Below are 21,601 nucleotides of genomic sequence, written 5' to 3'. Positions count from 1 at the left end.
CAAGCAGACTCCATGCTGAGTGTGGAGCCCAACACAGGGCTCAATCTCATGACCCTGAGGTCATGACCTGAGCTGAAATCAAGAATTGGACACTTAACCAACTGAGCCACCCCGGTGCCCCTGTGAAAGGCTTTTTGAGCATCTATGGAGATAATCATATTTTTGCCCTAGATCTATCAATATAGATTTATTAATATTAAAAAAACCTTTAAATTATTAGAATAAATTCCAACTAGTCATGGTTATCTTATTTTCTTTATGTGGCATTGGATCCTGTTTATAAATAATTTAGCTAATCCTTTTGTATCAATATTCATAAGTGATAGTGGTCTGCAGTTTCTTCCATTTTTTTGGGAGAGTCTTCATCAGGTTTAGGTATCAAAATTAGGTTATACTCAATTTATTAAAAGAATGAGGAAGTTTTCCTTATTTTTGTATTAGTATTTTGTACTAGTTTGCTATTTACTCCTGTAACAAATCACCACAAACTTCATGGTTTAAAACAATATAAATTTATTATCTAACAGTTCCAGAGGTCAGAAGTCCAAAGTGGGTCTCACTGACCTAAAACCGAGATATTGGCAGGCTGCATTCATTTCTGGAGGCTCTCAGGGAAAATCCATTTTGTTGCCTTTGCCTGCTTCTGGAGACCACTCATGTTCCTTGGTTCATGGCTTCCTTCCATTTTCAAAGCCAACAGGATCTAGTTTCTCTCTCATCACATCTCTCTGATGCTGACTGTCCTGCCTCCCTCTTCCACATTTAAGGACTCTTTTAATTGCATTGGCTCTTCTGGATTATCCAGGATAATCTCCCTACTTCAAGGTCCGCTGATTAGCAATCTTAATTCTACCTGCAACCTTAATTCCTCTGCCATGTATATTGACATAGTCATAGGTCTTAGGGGTTTAAATACATCTTTTGGGGGAAGAGAGGCAATATTCTGCCTGCCATAATCTTCAATGTTCTAGAGCAATATATAGAACACTAGAACTATCTGATTGTTGAAGGTTTGGTAGAAGACCAGGGGCCTGATGCTTCTTTGTGTGTGGCACTTCTTTAATAATTGTCTCTGTATCTTCTGTGGAAATTTGGTCCATTTAAATCTTTTCTCTCTCTCTGATAGGCTCAATTCTGGTAACCTAAGTTTCTTTAGAAAAGTATAGATTTAGGGATGCCTGGATGGCTCAGTCATTTAAGCATCTGCCTTTGGCTCAGGTCATGATCCCAGAGTCCTGGGATCAAGTCCTACATTGGGCTCCTTCCTCTGCAGGGAGCCTGCTTCTCCCTCTGCCTCTTCCCCTCCCCCTGCTTGTGCTCTCTTTCTCTCTCTGAGAAATAAATAAAATCTTAAAAAAAGAAAATTATAGTTTTTTTTTAAGATTTTATTTATTTATTTGACAGAGAGAGACAGTGAGAGAGGGAACACAAGCAGGGGGAGTGGGAGAGGGAGAAGCAGGCTTCCCACTGAGCAGGGAGCCTGATGTGAGGCTTGAGCCCAGGACCCTGGGATCATGACCTGAGCCGAAGACAGACACTTAACAACTGAGCCACCCAGGCACCCCAGAAAATTATAAATTTAATGTAAGATTGCAAATGTATTTGTATAGAGGTCTGTAGCAAAGCCTCTTATGACTTTTAATTCTTTTTTCCATTCACTCTTTGTTATTTATTTTATTTGTGCTTCCCCCCTATTTTTATTGTTCAAGTTAGCTAGTGATTTGCTATTTTGTTCACATTTTTCAATTAAGTCTACTCGTTTCCTATTTTCTATTTCATTAATTTCTACTTTTGCCTTTATTATTTCCTTCTTGTTCTTTCTTTTGATCTACGTTGTTGTTGTTTGCTAGTTTTTTTCAGCTAAGTATTTATTCATCCTTTTATTTACACCCTTTTATTTTTTACTTATGAAAGCATTTCCTGCTATGAGTTTTTCTCCAAAAACTGCTTTAAATGTATCCCATATGTTAGTGTTTTTGTTTTTTGTGGTTAAAAAAAAAAACTCTTTGATTTCACTTTGTGTTGTTACTATTATCTAAGAGTTGTCACATAGGAGGCTTTTTAAATTTTTCAGTTGGATGACCTTTTTGTTTTTAGTTTTGGTTAATGATTTCTATTATTATTTCATTGGTTAGGAGTTCCTACTTCTACTGCATTGTGATCAGAGAGTTTTGTTTGTAATATTTTTAATTCGTGGAACCTACCAACATTTTCTTTGTGATCAGTTTTTATGAATGGTTCAAAAGCCCTTGATAAAAAGGTATGTTTACTTATATCATCAAACTATAAAGTGCAATATATAAGACCTACCTAACTGATTGTTTTGTTTTGTTTTGTTTGTCCACTTAATCTGTCTTGAACTAAGAGTGGTAAATCTCCTACATAAATCTTGTTGTTGTGTTCTTTGGAGCGTAGATATTCATAAGTATTATATCTTTACCGCATACTTGGCTTTCAGCAATAAAAGGTACCCTTCTTTGTTGTGTTTAACACTTTTAGGCTTGAATTCTTATTTGTTGAACATCAGGATTGCTACTACTGCTTTCTTATTGTGTCCATTTTCCTGGAATACCTTTATCTATCCACTTATATTTTGCTCTTCTGAATCATTTTGTTTTATATATTTGGTGGATATAGCATATAATTGGGTCTTACATTGTAAGCAAAATTGAGGATCTTTTTGCTTTTAATTATCAATGTAGCTGATATATTAGATCTCATTTCTATCACAGTGTTTTATAATTGCATGTATTATGTTATATTTTCTGTTTCTTTTTCTAAAGATGTGTGTTCTTTGCTCTTTATGGCCTCCACAATTAGTTTAGATGCCGTCTATAACCATACAAAGTTATTATAATATTATTGACTATATCCCATATGCTGTACATTGCATCCCCATAAATTATTTATTTTATAAGTGGAAGTTTGTACCTCTTAATCCCCTTCACCTATTTTGCCCACACCCAACTCCTCCACCCTCTGGTAACCACCAATTTGTTTCCTGTATCTCTGAGTCTGTTTCTGTTTTGTTTTGTTTTACAGATTCCACATATAAGTGAAATCATACAATATTTGTCTTTTCTGTCCGACTTAGTTCATTTAACATAACACCCTCAAGGTCCATTCATGTTGTTACTCCTTTAATTTTTTTTAAAGATATTTATTTATTTATTTGAGAGAGAGAACGCATACAACCATGTGAGTGGGTGGTGGGAAGAAGGTGGGAGAGGGAGAGAGAATCTCAAGCAGACTCTGTGCTGAGCATGGAGCCCAACTCAGGGCCCCATGCCATGACCCCAAGATTATTACCTGAGCTGAAGCCAAGAGTCTGACACTGAACCAATTGAGCCACCCAGGTGCCCCTACGGTTCTTTAATTTTAAAGAATAGAATTTAGGATCATTTTATTTTTGTTCTCGTTGTTACCATTGTACTTACACCATTTTGAATGTCCATAGTCCCTTGTTTTTTTAGTTAACCTTTGACCATCTGATTTGCCATTTAAAACTAGACCCTTAACTCCCACCTATTGTCTACATGACAACCAATGAGCTTATTTTACTTTCTTTATTCTCTCTTCCACCCCTTACCAGTTTTTAGTTGTATTATTTCTGTTTGTTATGATGTATAGCATTTGTACATCACTCTTCCACCTTGTTCTCACATTTGTTTTTGGCTTAGAGCTACAACCCTCTTTATAAATGCTCACATCAGTTCTTTGGCTGAAAGTTTTCCAGTCACTTCTTAGTCCAATGAAACTCATACTCTAGGCTCTAGGCTATTCCTAAAGAAAGATTCATGTCCTGTGTCTTTCCAACTTTTCCTATAGCCTTGATACTTGGACAGCTTGACTTTTTAGAAAATCCTTGTTTCACATTTTTTAAAAATTAAGTTGTTTTGTGTTTATTTATTCCTTATGTATTTATTTATTTCTAATTTTTGAGATAGAGGGAGAGCATGCACGGGCACAGGAACGTGTGAGCCGGTGGGGAGGGGGTGCAGAGAGAGAGGGAGAGAGAGAGAGAGAGAGTCTTAAGCAGGCTCCAAGCCCAGTGTGGAGCCCTACGTGGGGCTGGATCTCACAACCCTTAAATCATGACCTAAACCGAAATCAAGAGTTGGGCATTTAACCAACTGATCCACCCAGGCATCCTTGTTTATTTATTTCTAAATGCTGTTCCATTGTTGTCTTGCTTTGAAAATATGTTGAATATCTAATATCTAATAGCTAATTTGCCCTTTTTACCTAGAGGTCTTGATTTTTTTTTTTTTTTAATCTCTAAATTCTAATTGGTTTAATAGGATACATCTTAGAATTGCTAAATCTGGGTTAGTTTTCCCATGACCCAGTGGGCCCTTTCAATATGAAGATTCAATTCTCTGGAAAGTTTTCTTACACTGTAGTGTTTAGGTATTAGACCTGCTCCATTGTTTTGTTTTTTCTCTTCAAGGAGTCTCATTCTGTGAGTCTTAAATCTGTATTATCTGTTTTCCATTTCAATATTTTCTCTATGACCCATTTTACTTCTTTTCTCGTTTTTATTTTCTTAGTTGTTTTTCTACTTTTCAAAATATTTCTTATTAAATTTTCATTTTAATTTATCTTGGGCACCTTGTAATTTAATCTTAATTTCTGAGATAATTATCTTTTCTTCCATTTTGAAATTACTAACTCTCTTTTTATTATTTCCTGATCTTTGTCCATTTCTATTCTTAGTGCATGTATTTCTCATTCAAAATCTTTTCTTTCATATCTCCAAATGCTATTTTTTTGTATATTGAATTCCGTTTTGAGTGTTCTTTTATAGTTTTCTTCTGCTTCATGGTTGTTTTCTTAGAGGCAAATTAAATCAGTGGAGATAGGTTGGATCTTAAAATTATTTGAAACTCTGTATTTGCTTATTCATTGCTTTCTGTTTATTTTTGTAGTATTGGGCTGCTTTTCAAAATGCCTGGTTAATGCCCTCTTCCATCAGTGTGGCAAAGTACGGATTCTTGAATGGTTTTGGGGGAGTGAGTGGAGACAGGGACTTGTGTCCTTTGATTTTTGAATGCTCTTTATCTTGCAGAGCCCTAAATTTCCCCCTAAATTTCTTTTCCCCTTCACCACCTAATTTCCATAGGGTATTTCTCCTTTTGTTTGTGCCTTTCTTCTTCCCCAGCAGCTCTTCACTGCAAACACTACCACTTGAGATCACGCATACCTTCAAGTTTCTTCTTGTTAGACCACACTTGGATCTAGGCATTCTGTATTCTTAAATTATGCTAAGAATGTGGTCTTTATGTATTCTATTTTTTCCTTCTTGTTCTGTCTTGTCAATTTTGAAGAAATATTTGGAGATATGGACATAGGTAGATTCTGTTGTCTTTCTTCTTTCTCTTTTTTCTGTCTCTACCGTATCAGTAAAATGTGCCTCCTCCCTTTTCCTAAAGACATTTATTTGTACCTTTGACCTTTTCTCTCTTTGACTTGAGTCAGTTTTCAGCCTTCATTCATTTATTTATTAACCCAATAAATATTTATTCAGTAGTAGTCCTCGTAGGTACCATTCAAAGTGGTGAATGCGACAGTGACAGAATGTCAAAATCCCATCCTAACTGGGAGTGCGTTCTGGTAGAAGGAGATAAACAACAAACAAATAAACGTGTTGTGGTAAGTGCCACAGAGAAGAAAAAAATCAGGAGAAAAAGGTGTAGGGAGTACTGGAGTAGATGAAGGTGTGTTGTAAATGTACATAGGGCTTACCAACAGGGCTTATGGACAAGGTGACAGTGGTTAGGGAACAAGGTAAGGCATCTGGGAAAAGGGTTTTCCAGGCATAAGGATCAATGGGAATAAGATGCCCAGCATGGGAAAATACTTGACATGTTGCTGGTACAGCAAGAAGGCCAGCATGGCTGGAGTGTGCTGATAGAGAGAGGGCTAGATAGTGAGATCAGAGAGGTAAGAGAAGGCCAATTCATGAAGGGCCTGGAAAAGACTTTGGCTTTCATTCTGAGTGAGAAGAGAAGACCCTGGAGGATAGAGGATAGGAAAGAGACATACTCTGACTTTCACTCCTATGTTAAGAATAGACTGGACGTAGGGGCAACGGTAGGTACAGGAACACCTACTGGGAGGCTATTGCCATGATCCAAGTGAAATATGATGGCAGCTTGAACCAGGATACGTACAGCAGAGGAGTAGGAGGTGGTCAGATTTTTAATCTATTTTCAAGGTAGAGCAAACAAAATTTGCCACTGGATTATATGTGAGATTATGGTTCATTACATTATTTGCAAAGAACTGTGGCCGCCTTCACTGTAAGTGTAGGCTCTTTGTAAAGATCAGATGTAATCACTAGTTGTGGGACACCTACCATTTCCTTCCCTGAAGTGGGAAGGAAATGGTAGGTATCCCACAACTAGCATATTTGGAAATCTGGGTATGTGGTGCAGAATAAAAGCTATGTGGAATCATTGGTTTGAGCCCATGGGGCAATCTAGAGTGAGCATTGCTAACAATGTTATCTAGTGATAAACCCACAGATAAATGGCCAGGGTCTTATCATCAATGGAAAAAAAAGAGGGAAAATGGTAAAGTGGTTGTGACAATCAGCTTTCTTCCACTCTTATATTATAAAGAGAATAATGGAAAGCAGCACCCTTAAAATCTTGTACTTCTTCCGAGCTCCAAAGCAAAAGAAAAGTTCAAGTGTATGCCAGAGCAGTTTCTCCATCTTTGCTGGACAATGTCTGCGCCATTGGGCCTGAGGATTACCGTTCTTCAAAGGTTTTCAATACCCTGCAGATGTTAGAGCAACAGTATTGTTGCATATTAGCAGGGTCTCTGTATCCTGAAGTTCTTCAACTTAACTAGGGTAAATCCACTCAACCTTTAATGTATTTATTCAACATTTAGTGTACTTACTGTGTCTCTGGCACTGTGCTAAGTGATAAGGATACAGTTGCATCTTTACAGGCAGATGCGGTCACTGCTCTCCTGAAGCTCGTGACCTACTAGGAAGACAGATATTTAACAGATGGGATAACTATGTAATTGCCTTGATTAGAAATGCTACAAAGGAAGAATCGAGGTTTCTCTAAGAACCTTAACCTGGTTGAGAGCTGGGACACCAGTCTTAACCAAAGGTAAGAAGCCATATGCTGAAATCAGTGACACATTACTCCCCTTCCTGCAGTGGTCCCACTCTGTTCTTGGGGAGATTGCTGCTTCCCCACAGTAGAATAAGGAGGATTAGGGCAGTGGAATGGATACTAGATCGGTCACAGACACCACTCCAGTGTCCGTATTCTTTCATCCTTTTTTTATAATGGCAGCTACATTGTTGGTTCAGCTCTATGTCCACTGGGATCAACCTTCTCATCTAATATGGGTCAGATAAACAGATGCACGTTGGGGCTTTGCCAACTACTTCCCATCTCTGTATCTGATTCTACCCATCAGTTATCCAATCATGTCCAACCTAGTAAAGATCCAGCTAGTAATTTGAATTTCACTGCTCTTAAGAGACTTGTCACTTCTTCTGGATATAATGCAGAAACTTAAGGAGGATGCCTCTCTTGTAGTCAACCTGCTCACTGACTTAACAGAAAAAAAATAATAAGGTTACTGCCCAAAACTAACAGACTGGGAAAAAAGATTGTCCTACATAAGTAGCAACCTTCCTACTTGGGTATTACTGGGAAATGCCATTTTTATGGCTCTCTTTTTACAGGTCACTAAGAACAGAACAGTATATATGTCATTTGTCTCTTTTTTATTATTATTCCTTTAATATTCTAAATCCTGGGTATTACATCAAAGGTGTTTCAGAGCATCTATTGTCTGTATGCAGATGATCGTAAGCCCCTATCATTTCCAGTTCAAGATTTCTGTTTTGTATTTTCCCTTTTCAGCCCAGTCTCACCGCATTAAATCTCTAGATGGATTGTGTTTGGTAAGAGCTACGCATATTTTCCTGGCGATTCCCTTTGCTATAATCCAGTGTGAGAGCTCCAGCTCGTATTTTAGATGCATGGGAAAAGGAGGGGCATAGACAGTGGAACCAAAATAAACAGATGGTTGCCCTGACAATCTGTAAGAGGCTCTTTCATGAGCATTTTTCATGGTTTTCTTTTGAAATAAACAGTGAGACTGTGATACATTTTTTATCTCATCGACCTCCTGCAAATGGCCCCATGGCTTACAAACTGCACAAAACACCAAAACACCTCTGCCAGGAAGCCACCTTTATCTGGTTTGACTCCTTCGAGGTCCCATCCCGCATCACCCAGGGAATGTCTCTGGGACCTCTTGTCCAGGCAGATTGCTAGTGTTGTGGGTGTGAACGCAAGTGAAGCACAGCAAGGGGGCCGTGATATTTGGGGGAAGGATTATCACATGAAGCGGAATGTCATTAGCAAGAGCAAGTATACAGAATGACAGGATGTCACAGACAGGGAGAAAATTCCCTCTAAATGGGAGGATCAGGCAGAGGAGGGGAGGTGGCCGGACCAGGACAGGGGAGTCAAGTCTGAGCAGGAGACTTGAGCCTGACAGGGGTGATTGTGGGTGGAGGTTGGGTAAGGAAGTCCAACTTTAAGGAACACAAACAGAAATAATAAAATTGAACATTTTAACACTGACTTATGCACATGGTTTCTGCTATGTCAGTTTAAAGTTATTTGCGCCTTGGTTTGTAAATGTATGTTAAAAAAAAAAAAAACTACAGTAGAGGCTCTTGTTCCAAGTTCTGAAAATATTTATTTCATAAATGTGTTTGAATTTCCTTTTATATTTCATATGCTCAGATCCCTTATCTAGATTAAAACATAACACAAACTGGCAATTGTGTAGGGCTTGCAGATAAAAAAAATTGCATTGCACTCAACAAGTGCAATGCAATGAGTAAAACACAGTGGGCTGAGGACAGAAGCTTTGGAGTCAGATCTGGGTTGAAGACCCCACTCTATCATTTCATAGCTTTATGTTCACCTGACAGGTTAGGTTGTGCAATCTTTGAGCCTCCGTTTTCTTGTCTGCAAAATGCAGATGGTAACCGGGCTTATCTCACATTGTTTTGTGAGGGTTACAGGAGTGGCTGAATGCAAGCCCTAATCACAGTGCCTGGCAACTGTTAATGATCAGTGAAGATTCATTATTAGTAAAAAAAAAAAAAAAGAGAGAGAAAGAGAGGAAAAACAAATTTTTAAGTCAAACTTTAAAAGCTATAAAAATAAATGAAAAACAAACATTTTCCCAGTTTTTATAGGGCTTTGTAATAGTATATAGTAACAATATTTTTCAAAAGTTTTCAAATTTATTTTTCATTTTAAGGGTAGTATATGATTGTTATAAAAATTGAAACAATATAGTTAAATAAAAATCTTGGGTTAAAAATAAAAAATAAAAATAAATAAAATTTAAAAATTAATTATTGCTCCAAATAGAGCATTTATAAGGTTTTCTCTGAAGATATATACCAACAGACCTTCTAACTTTTCTAAATGCTCCTTCCTATTCCAGTGCAAGAAAATATGCAAAGAATTAAAACCATCTCAAACTTCTTAAAATATTGAGAACCAAAATGTCCCAGATTTCATCAGCCAATGAGGTCACAGCTTCCTTTTATGCCAAATTATAGTAGTCTAAACTTACATTCTGTATGCCTTCAAGAAGTTCAGTCTTTTTTTCAGATACTCAAGCACTTTGGAGACTCCTTAGAAAATTTTATGGTGGAGGGTACCTCCCTCCCTAGCCCTGGGCTTGCCACCACGTGATACGTCCAGTTTATCTCCCTCAAAGTGAGTTTCACTGAGTGTTTTTCCACTTCTAGAGGCCCCAAGGGAAGGAGCTGTTATTTCCTGGGCCCAGCCCAGGGCCCCATCCTGATTTCTTCAGTGACCTCTTCTAAGGACGTTTTGTCTATAGGAGGGATCACTTCCTGCAAGGGAAATCCCTCTCCTACCAGATAGCCCTCAAAAGGCAACAAACAAATCCAGGCCCTGGATTTTGGTATCTAATTCTCATTCCCAACTAGAAGGAGCCAGGGCTCATGGAGGGGATGGCTGGTCCCAGATCTGAAGCAGGAAATATCCAAGATGAGCCTAGGATACAGAAGGCAAGAAAGGTAGAGTTATGTCAAAAGAACACAGGGGCCAACAAGAAGGTGCTCTCATTGACCAGGGATGAAATAAACTGAGCATCTAAGAAGGATAATAAATGCAATTGACTAAGACACATTGTGTGTATTAACACAAAAGCATGTTTATAATGATATTTTGAAAAAGTGAGAGAGAAAGCAAACAACCTCATTGGGTACCATTGCAACAGCAAGTCTTCCTTCAGAAAATTGGCACTTGAAAGGATTAAGCATTGATCCCATCTTTCCTGTAATAAACTTTATTGCAGGGAGCTGAAGTCACCCTAGTCGATGATGAAAAATTTTTTCTTATGTAAAAATTCCAGCTAATAAATGCAGAAGAATGACGGAATCAGAACATCCTGTTGTAAGTCCCAGTGAAATAATTGCTTCAGGTAATAATCATTAACAGATGAAACCATCAGAGGCAAGGTTGATGGGCAACTTTACAGAAGGGAAGGTGAGGCTGTTACATCTGATTCACTGTAGCTTCACTAAAAATGGGCCAGCCAGACATTGTGTGCTTCCCGATGGGATGTAATAGCACAACATCACAGCTGAGGTATTGTTGCCCAAGTAAATTAAACCTCAATCTCATCCAGCCGCATTTCATTTCATCTCATCCAGAACATTTCATTTCAGGGATGTAGGAACAAGTGAAATGGCATTACAAAGGAAGCAAAGAGGCAAAACCAGAATGTGGGACATTCTGTAAGTCAGCCAGCCCAGTTTCTGAGCAAGACAATGGCCGGGGGAGAAAGGGAGGGGAGGGGTGGGCACTGAGGTTGACAAATGAGGTCTAAGAGACAACACCAAACGTAGTATGTGGACCTACTTCGAGTCCTGACTCAAGAAAACCAACTGTAAAATAATTTGAGAAACCGGGAAAATTTTGTTACAAAGTAGTCATTAGATGCCAAGGATATATTGTCAGTTTGTTTGGTGTTTTAATGGCATTGTGATTATATAAAAATGTTCATAATTTTTAGCAATGCATAATAAAGTGTGTAGGGTTTTGCTTCAAAATACTGGGGGGGGGGGGGGGGGGGGGGGATGGGGTGGCTGGGTGATGGACCCTGGGGAGGGTATGCGCTATGGTGAGCGCTGTGTATTGTGTAAGACTGATGAATCACAGACCAGTACCCCTGAAACAAATAATACATTATATGCTAATTAAAAATAATAATAAAAATAAATCTCTTAAAAATGTTAAAAAAATACTTTAACAAAGAAAATCAAAGGGACACATGAAAATAAAGTGATAAAATCTCCATAATTGCTGAATCTGGGTGATGGATGCATTAAAAAAAAAAAAGAAGAAGGAAAAAAGGGGCAAATGTGCCAAAATCTTGACCACCGTTGAAACTAGAAATGGGTATATGAAGGTCCTTTGTATTTATCCCTCTATTTTTGAGTAGGTTTCAAGCTTTTTAACTTGTAAGGAAAGAGACATGGCACAACTCTAGGACATGGGTGCGTCTCTCAAAATCTGGGTTATTTGCATTGAGATCTTACCACATGTGCGATCTCAGCAACACCGCATAGGATGGGCTGGGCCACCCCCAGTCCTGTGCCCTTGCAGCCTTCTGCACAAGAAGGGAAGCTGGAGGGCACTTGATGTAATGAGCCCTGGGTGTTATATGCAACTGATGATCACTAAATTCTACCTCTGAAATGAAGAAAAAAGAAAATTCAGGCAGCTTGACAGAAATAACTTAAAAAGCCCTAGGATACCAACGGGCAAAGACTACAGATAGATAATTCACAAAAGAGAAAATGCAGATTGCTGATAAACAAGTAACTCTCCCAAAGAAATGCAAATTAAAAAGTAGAGTGGTTTTAAATATCTCCTACTAGTAAATATTAAAAATAATACGCTGTTGAATAAAAAAAAGGGAGGGGGGATCGGAATCCTGGCTTTCTTGCACAGCCTCCTGTGTGGCACCCTACTCTCCCGTGGGCCACTGGGTGCACAAGCACACCCATGCATCATCCAAGAACAAGAAGTAATTTTCTAGTAAGGTGCAATCTACATTCTAATTGAGAAAGAAAGTTTCCTAAGGTGCAGAAAGACAATTGTGCCAAAGAAAGAATGCTTTACATTACTGTGGGGAGAAGTACATTATGGGTGGCTCTTCTTAGCACCTCCCCCATCCTGCTGGCTCCTTCTACAGCAGGGGCTTTGCTCTCCCTTGTCTTGATCAGATAGATACCTTTCGTGCAAGGACTGTCTGTCTCCAGGTAGAATGCAAGCCACCAGTTTTTGTTTTGTTTTGTTTTTAATTTATAATTGTGGTTAAAATACACATGACATAAAATTCACCATTTAACCATTTAAGTGGACATGAGTTCAGGGGCATTCCATACATTCGCATTATGTGCAACCAATCTCTAGGATTCTTTTTTTTTTTTTTTAAAGATTTTATTTATTTATTTATTTGTCAGAGAGAAAGCATGCAAGAGAGGGAACACAAGCAGGGGGAGTGGGAGAGGGAGAAGCAGGCTTCCCCGCAGAGCAGGGAGCCTGATGCGAGGCTCAATCCCGGGCCCTGAGCTCATGACCTGAGCAAAGGCAGACGCTCAACCTACTGAGCCACCCGGGGGTCCCTCTAGGATTCTTTTTATCTTGCAGATACGCCCCTGGTCCCTAGCAACCACAATTCTACTTTCTGTCTCCATGGATTTGACTGCTCTGGGTACCTCCTGTAAGTGGAATCATACAGTCTCTTTGTCTTTTCGTGACTGGCTTACTTCACTTAATGTCCCCAAGTTTCATCCACGCAGAAGCACATGTCAGAACGTCCCTCCTTTTTAAGGCTGAATAATATTCCACTGTATGGCTAGACCACATCTTGTCCATTCATCAGTCAGTGGACACTTGGGTTGTTCCCACCTTTGGGCTCCTGTGAACATGGGTGCACCAAGGCACTGCTTCTTGGAATATAAAGGTCTTCTCCCAAGGTTTCAAAAGTCCCAGGTATAGCTCTCGAGCCTGGGCTGTGTTCCACCAGGACACTTTATTTTCAAACAATAAAAAATTAATAAATTAATTTTTTTTAATCCCACATGCTGGCAAGAGGGTAAAAAAAGTTGAAATTTGCTCCCTTACTCCTATTTCCCATTCCCCAAGGGTAGGATGTTCTTATATGAACAGTGTGCATTTTCCCAGAAGCTTTCTTCTGGACATATACAAATGTGTCTATGTGTGTAGTTTGGCTTTGTGTTTTATAAAAGTTTATCTCCTCACTCAACAATGTTTCCATACAGTGGAAAGGTGTTGGATACCTAGGATGTTTCCCATTTTTATGCTGTTACAAATAGTGCTAAATGGAATATCCTTATGCATATACCCTTGCATATTTACATGAGTATTATTGTAGGATAAATGTACATTTAAAATTTTGATAGGAATTTAATTTAAATACATACATACATACAATTGTGGTAGGTACAGCCATGTTGTCTTCCTGAAGAATTGGGCTAAGTTACCTGTTAGGTATTTTTTGTTTGTTTGTTTGTTTTTTGAATGTGGTTGATAAACAAGTGTTTACCGGTTAGCTTTGAAGAAAGATTTGAGCTTATTTTTTCAAGTTTAGGGCACACGTTTCAGTCTGTTCGTATTTGATCACCAAATATCCTTGTCCTCTCTCCAAGCAAATTGAAATAGCCTGTGCTCCTTAATTAAAACCTCTTTAGAAGATCTCAAGTTAGTAAAATTATCTAATTTTTACAACTATTGTCTGCTTATAGTCTTAGGCAAATTTAGTGGGCAAAGATGTAATTGTATATTTATGCAGGTGTACATTGCAGGATTTCTCCTTTGAGTTACCAGGAAATACAAAGTTAACCTCGTAAACATCTGCCTCTTTTATTTTTAAGATTACATAAGTATATTTTTAAATACCACATCTCTTTTGGGGAAAAAAAAAAACTTTTGCCTTCATCCCCGTCTCTTTCTGATTTTTAACTGTTTGAAAAATTACTAATTGCCTAGAAAGATCAAGTCCGCTAAGGCTTTTATGCAAATATGCCCAGGAGAAAGATCTGCCCCAAACCCCAATTTTAATTACTTAAGCCACTTGAATGGTTTCTGCCTGTCAGCCTCGGCAAGCGATTCCACAATTACATCTCAATTACAAAGATACCATCAAATAGGGCAAATTTGTTCATGGCACACCAATTTGAAAATGAGCCATTGGTGGTCCCCAGCAGCAACCAGTACCCAGGGGAGGAGTTACGTGGAGGAAAGACCATATACTTCACGCCTGTAGATATTTGTACTTCTCAGGAACGTAGAGAGCCAGTATCTGAGCAGAGCTAAGTCCCTCGGGCCCTTGCCGTAGGGCTCAGCCCAGAGTACCCCTGGAAGCCCGGGCTCTTCTTTTGTGTTTCCTGCGTCCTCCCCAGGCGTGCCTGCGGCGTGCAGAGGCGCATCCGCACTCGGGGGAGGGTGGGAGCGGCCGCGGCGCCCGGGCAGGGCGGGCTGCTCGCCTCCTAGGGAGCTGGCACTGGGCAATGCTCGATTGTTATGCGACTATTGATTTGCCTCTCTCTGAGGATTCCCGTGGCAAAGTGACCCTCCCTGCCGCCTGTCTGTCCCTCCCTCCCTGGCTCCCGCCCTGCCCCTCCCCGCAGCAGGATCCTAACGCGGCCGCGCGGCGCTCCTCCTCCCGTTCCTCCGGCTCCGGATTCCTGAAGTTATTAGGAGAAATAAGGTAGCCGAGGGGACCACATGGAAGTTGTGACAGCTCCCGGCGGCGCACCCCTCTCGCCTGAGCCATTACCTCGCCTTAGGAATTACCCGCTGACACGTTGAATGAAGGAGGGCCCCTTGCCAGCCAGCCTGCCGGGATGGGCCACTGCTGCTGCAAGCCTTATAACTGCCTTCAGTGCCTGGACAAGACGGTACTTTGCCTTCCCTGCCCCCCTCCTCTCCCCCCACCCTCCTTTGAAAGAGCAGAGAGAAAGCCTGAGCCAGCCACCTCTGTCTCTCTCCCCTCGCATGTGTGTGCGCTTTGTTGGCGAGCCCGAGGCTGCCCTTACTGGTTCCAGTGTGCTGAAGTGTGAGTGCCGTTCGCAGAAACATTTGGTCTCACCTACTCTGCAGTGCCTTACATAATTCTCTTATTCCTACAGTCTCAAATGCAGCTGTTGCATTTTCCCGAAACAGCAGGGCTCCGCTCAAACATCTTGAAATCCAGACTGCCAAGAAATCCTTGCAATATTCCTAATGCATTGTAATGTACCTGTGAAACCTAAGGCATTCCGTGGGAATTTAGATTAGCTAGACATGCTTCTCTTGGCCAACTGCTAACTTTGAAAGTTTCCCACTCTTTTTTATAAACAGCCTCCATCCTTGTAATTTATATTCTTAGGTCAGAGAAGAAAGCACCAGTACTGTTGTACTCGCTGTACTTCTTTGCATCACATAGGGGTGACTAACATAAAGGTGAAACCTGAAGCAGCCCCAGAGTCGGAGGGTGTGTTCAAGTCTTCACTGGAAGGAAATTTCACAGCCAGGGACCTGAGAATAGAGCAGGAGCAAGTGAGAACTGTACGACAATTCCAACACAAAGCCTTTCTTTGCTTTTGACATTTGCCTGTGAGCTTACAGAGAGGTTGGGGGATGCTGTTAATTTCACTACTAGAAGTATGTTGGCAAGAAATCTCGTCTCTGTGATGTTTTTTTCTCACATACATTTGGATTTCTCCAAGATGCATGAAATGGGATTTAATAAAGGGTTGAAATTGCCTCTTCTCTGCCCATATGGGCATCGGCTATATAGATAGCTTGAGGTATAGTGTGTGACCAGGTAAAGGAAAATAAATAGCTTGATATGAAACTCATTACAAGGAGGTCACTTGGGAACATCTTCGTTATCAGTTCTGTTTATGAACTTTGACCTAGGAAAATTACACTGATATTTTAAAAGTTACCGGGTACTTTTTTTCCTATAGGAGTAACTATTTTAATGGGTTTTGCTTTTACTACCATGAGTATGACCTAAAATATTTATATACACATTTATGAGCTTTTAACAAATAGAAATAAAAGACATTTGCCCTCAATTATCTGCAAATTCAATATTGAAGCGATTAAGCCCTTTTTCAAGAGAAGTGGTCACAAAAAGGTATTGAAGGAAGCTTTGTCACGGTAGTTGTAATAAAAGGGAAGGGTTTACTGCATGTCCAACAATAGTATAATGTTCATATTCCTACGTCATGGTACAAAAATTTTAGAAATAGAAGCTGTAATCAGCAGGCCTTCTTTGAGAAAATATAAAGTGAACCCATCCTCCTTTTTTGTTTCAAATCAAATTCTTAAAAATAATCATCTCTGTGTCATTCTTTAATTTGGAGATTTTGGAAGACAATTAAATAGTATGTCTTCTCATCCAGCAGTGTGATGTTTAAGTAACTTTTAAATGTTTTGACTTTGAAACTTCAAACTTAATACCAGTTATTCTTTGCTGATGAAAACTTAAAAACTGCATCTATCAACTTTCTCATTATGTGTACACCACGTGTCTTGTGTCTTAACTTTCCTTTGCCATAGTTCAGAGCAGTATCCCCAGGGGAGGTTTTGAAACTATATATTCATAGGTGCTCATTTTAGGAATTGAGGATTTTCTTTTTTAAAATTAAAAAAGTCATTGCTTTATTTAGTCAACTGCTTTTAAGGATACCTTCACAGGCAGCACGCCAAAATCATTTGTCTGTTCAGCGGTTACCTATTGGGCCAGGCGTTGGATGCTGAGAGTATTATGGGATCCACTCCAGTCTCCAGCTTCTTTGAATCCCAAGGTAAAATCCATCAGTCTGTTAATTTGCTTTAACAGTCCCAGCATCAACATTTCAAAGAGGCCTGATTAAATTATTGATAAATCTTGCTTCCTTTAGACCAGCCTAATAAACCTTAAAAAAGAAGAAAGAAACATTTCCTCAGAACTTTATATGGGTACAAAATGAAAAACTTAATTTTGGGAACTCAATTTTGAAATGTGAAAACGTTTTTAATTATTAGTGCAGCTTAGAGATGTTCTGAAAAGAGTCATAGGACAACTAAAGATACTTTTAAGTAATAGTTTCAGAGATGGGGCTAAGAAATATAAACCCAAAGATGCTTATTTAGCATTCATTTACTGGGAGAAACTATAGAATCTTGTGTGAAGTATAAAATAAATACAAATGTGTTAAACGAACAAATGGTTTTTTTTTTTTTTTTTAAAGATTTTATTTATTTATTTGACAGAGAGAGAGAGAGAACAAGTAGGCAGAGAGGCAGGCAGAGGCAGAGGGAGAAGCAGGCTTCCCGCTGAGCAGGGAGCCCGATGCGGGGCTCGATCCCAGGACCCTGGGACCATGACCCGAGCCGAAGGCAGCGGCTCAACCGACTGAGCCACCCAGGTGCCCCAACAAATGGTTTTTTAAAGCTGTTTGTGCTTTATGTATCTTCAGCTTTTCAAAAAATCTATTCATTGACAATATTTCTTGCTGGTTTACAGTATTTACAAGATTTATTGCCCAGTTATTATGGGGGCTATCAAAGAATTCTCAGAAGGGCACAACCTGCCCTGTGGAGTTTACCAGTTCTTTGGTGGGTTGTATTTCCATCTTTCCCAGAGAAATTGCAAGCTGGGTAGGCAACAATAACACATGTGGAGCAATTAACACATTAATACAAGACTGGAGTATAATGAAGTGAAAGTCATGTGGTACTGACCATACCTGTTTCTGGAATCTAGTGAAAGGAGAAATCCATGCTGGAATCTTAGGCAAGGTTTCTTGGAAAAAATGGAACATGAATTGCACTTGGAGGACTGGGGTGGAGTTTTAATGAACTGTGTGAGGAGCAAGAATGTAATTCTAAGCAAGGAGTGCATAAGTAAAGGTACTTTAGCCCAGTTTGATGAAAGATGAGAATAAACACAGCGGGAAACCCAAGCACATAGGGAGTGTGGGGAAATATTGTCCAGGCTGAAAGCCAGACCCAAGTTTTTTAACTTGAGTTATAAGCAGTAGAAATCAATCTTGGGATTTTGAACACAGAGGTAATCTGTAGAAAGACTCGTTCTATGGGTATTTTGAAAAGGAAGGGGTGATCAGGGAAGGCCACTGGGACACCCAGATGGATTTCAAAGTCTTTTGCACCTGTGGACTCATGTGGTGCAGGATCAAGCCAGCACTTCTGCACACACAGAAACTCCTTACCCTTAGCCTGAGGGTAAGGGCTGATCAGGGCTGATCATTCTTAGGAGCATTGAGTTATTGAGAGAAATAAACTCGATGTAAACTAGAGTGCCAACTTGTTTTTTAACAATAAGAAATATCACTGACAAGCAAATAAATGATAACAAGCCTGAGAAACATGTATTTCTTTTTAGAGTCAAAAGTCCAGCTTCGTAAGAAGCTTTGATGAGAATGGAACCTGAGCCAGCAAGTTATGGTCTTCAGGCATTCAGTGTCTTCAGAGCCTGCGTGTCCATGTCCCATCACCCCTCCAGCCGAAAATGTACTTGAGAAGGCTACATGATTGTCACCTGTCTTGGTGACTCCTTCTTCTAAGCTCCTTTTGCTCCCTCTACTACAAGGCACCTTGTCTTGCAGGCTTAGGTACTGTCCTATCCCCTTGGCGGTTACTTTGCATATCTCCACCCTAACCTTATATGTGTTGGTTATAATCGCAAAGGCTGATCTTATTTACCTTTTCTCTAAATTGCTGGTAGGGGTTGGGGTTTGGAGAAGACACCTCACTGTTCTTCCCAGGCATCTGGTACCTGACAGTAATAAATTTGGGAAGGTGATAAGATAAAATTCAGGAAGGTCAAGAAACTTCTGTAGTGATACATAAATGGATTAAAAATCATGGCACTGGCTAATTTTCCTTTCTTCTGCTTACTCTGAGATCCAGAATTTCCCAGCATTACTTCTCTGGATTCACATTCCTTCACCTTGGGCCCCATAAGACTCTGTCCTTTCTAGCTGTTGAGTAGTAATCCAGGTGGGGTATGGCATTGCGTCTTAGGAAGCTAGATGTTTCATAATCACCGATACACAGGAAAAAGGCTAGGGTAATGCACCGTAAGTTGAGACTTTCTGATTTCTTTTAAAACAAGATGTGGTTTTGCTCATTTTTCACACAAGTAGACACTGACATGTAATTAAGAATATTAAATGTGAGTGATACTTCCCCTTCACCAGTCTATATTAAATTTTATTGCAGAGTAGAAGAGCAGATAGAAAAATACAGTGCCCTGTGTTAATTATATGTGAAAGAAATAATACTTATTGACCAAGTCAAAGCAGGCCATCAGTGCTGCCTTAAAGCCATAATAACTGAAATGAAAAACAAAAGGTCAGTCCACCTCCCAAAGGAATTTTCCACAGAGCTGTATTATGAATCTGGCCAGTCTTCCCAGTATTAATATTGAAAATGAATGCAGTGTTCACAAAAGGTGTTATGAAAACAACACTGAAGACTTATATGTTCTGTTGATGTCACCTTGTGGCTGGTTCATTTTGAAATACAAGAGAAAATATTTCCCTATTAAAACAAAGTTCTGCCGTGTAGAATTAAACCCTAACCTGAACTCCTGGAGCCACGGGTGAAAAGCAGTATTATTTCTGGGAAGAATGAAAAACTCCTTAACCTCTTTGTAATTTCATGTGTATGTACATCATTTTGAATTTCAGAAATTCACAATAAAAAGGATCTGGAAGTTTCTTCAAATAGCAGAATTCTATAGATTTCTTATTTAATTCCCTGTATGGTTCTTTTGTTTGGCCCGTGAAAAGGTGGCCCAGATGGCATAGTTGAATTGGTTTTATCTGCATTGACTCCAGGGCAGGCTAAAAAGATAAGAGAAATGAGAAATTAGTTGGTAGTCTGTGGGCTTACATGTATATATTTTTTAATTTGTGTTTGTGTGTGTGTGTGTTTGTGTGTGTCTGTGTGTATCCCTCTTTTTAAAAGAAAAATCTGGTGGGGAAGAGACAGCTGATCAAAACACTCAGAACTGCAGTGAATTTTGTGAATTTGCCATCAGTCCCCTTGTAGCTGATCAAGAACTCCGTCAGGGAGAATCACAGACCAGAGGCAGGAACAAGGGGAGAAAAAGAGAAGGACCCGTATAATAGGGGTGACACAGGTTTCCAGAAATAGCCTCCGGTGCTGTTTTGTGTCATGGTCCTCCTGGCTTTCGCCTGGGGGGCTCCCACATTCCTCCTGCGTGTTCATCCTCCAGGCTCAGGAATTCTCTGGAGACAGCCCCGCCTGCTTGAGTTCTATCGAATTGTTTTATAATTGCATCTTCACTTACTGACTCTCTGGGAGACTCTTCAACTCCTTGAAGGCGGAAATATCCTGCCTGGTATGTCCGCCTGGTACGTAGTAGGCACTGAGTGAATCTGTGCTCTTTTGTATGAATTCCCTATCCCTGGATTGACTAGTTGGGGTGAAGGCACCTCAGATTCCCCCAACGTTCAGCTTTAATAAGAAGCAGAATGTTCTGTTGGTTTCTGATTCAAGGAGGAGCTTGCTTAGGTGGCGGACGCCCAAGTGTAGAATTGCCTGGGCAATGCTAACAAGGAGTGGCATTTTCACTTCCTATTACCACCAAGTTCACATGGGTAGCATCAGCCACTTGAACAGATAACTCCCATTGACCAAGCACATTAAAATAACAGAGAGTGGCAGGCTGGCTTGGGGCTTGGCCACACATCCAGTTACTTGAAGCTAGTGGAATGATTAGCAGGTTGTATGCTTTGCCAGCCTGGTGTCTCTAGGAAAGATTAAAGGCAGCATTCCCCCCAGAGTCTGGGGGCACCTTGAGCACGGAGATCCATATGGAGAAGAAATGTAGGCTTTGCTGTAGCAGACTTGTGGTGGTATGTTCGGGGCCAGAGGTAGAAGGGGAGAGTTGGATGTTTTATGGGGCTCATCTCAGATTCCATCTGTGAATACAGCAAACCACACTAAAGAGAATAGAGAACTCAGTGTGCGAAAGAGAGGTACGTGACCAAATAAAAGAGGTGGCTAAGAAGACACAGCTGTTGGTATGGGGCTTAGATGAATGTTCCCCAAGGGTCCATTTCCAGTTAAGCCTGTCATAGAGTAAACAGTAATTGTAGAGGAATGGCCTTTTGGACTTGGCGATTTCTGGACTGTATCACCGGGATAGTTTGGATGGTTAATACTGAGTTCTATTTTTAGGCCTTTGGAGTGAAAGCAGGAGCTCATGTGCTTGGCACCAGTTAGGAATTTTCCACTCATTCCCCATGTAGGGAAGCACTGATCTCACACTGGGCCGTCGGAGGAGGCCTTGCTCATATTTCAGTCATCCCACCATGTCATCACGCTGCACTGGCTTAAGTTGGGGAGCGAAGGGGAGCAGTGGCATGAGATCCTTTCAAAGGGAGTCTTTGGGGCGGCCTTCCTCCTGGGTATTCAACAGAACCTATGGGTCTTGCAAGATCACT

The 21,601-nt window shown here is 40.1% G+C and overlaps 1 protein-coding gene across 9 annotated transcripts in view; it reads left to right on the top strand.

Moving 5' to 3' along the window:
- MTUS2 (microtubule associated scaffold protein 2) overlaps window positions 1-21,601 on the top strand; it is a 590,108-nt gene that overhangs the window by 496,676 nt on the left and 71,831 nt on the right. Inside the window, exon 1 of one of the 9 annotated variants that reach the window (XM_032403276.1) lies at window positions 12,677-15,028. The exons of the other annotated variants lie outside the window; for them this stretch is intronic. Coding sequence (XP_032259167.1) covers window positions 14,975-15,028 — 54 coding nt within the window. The 5' untranslated portion in view covers window positions 12,677-14,974. Of the gene's footprint in view, window positions 1-12,676; window positions 15,029-21,601 lie in introns of those variants that run through there. 9 annotated transcript variants of the gene reach the window in all.

The sequence above is a fragment of the Phoca vitulina genome, unplaced genomic scaffold, assembly GCF_004348235.1.
Source record: "Phoca vitulina isolate PV1807 unplaced genomic scaffold, GSC_HSeal_1.0 scaffold5, whole genome shotgun sequence".
NCBI classification, from domain to species: Eukaryota; Metazoa; Chordata; class Mammalia; order Carnivora; family Phocidae; genus Phoca; species Phoca vitulina.
The sequence above is the reverse complement of the archived record's forward strand: the minus strand, read 5'-3'. Positions and strand labels throughout refer to the sequence as shown.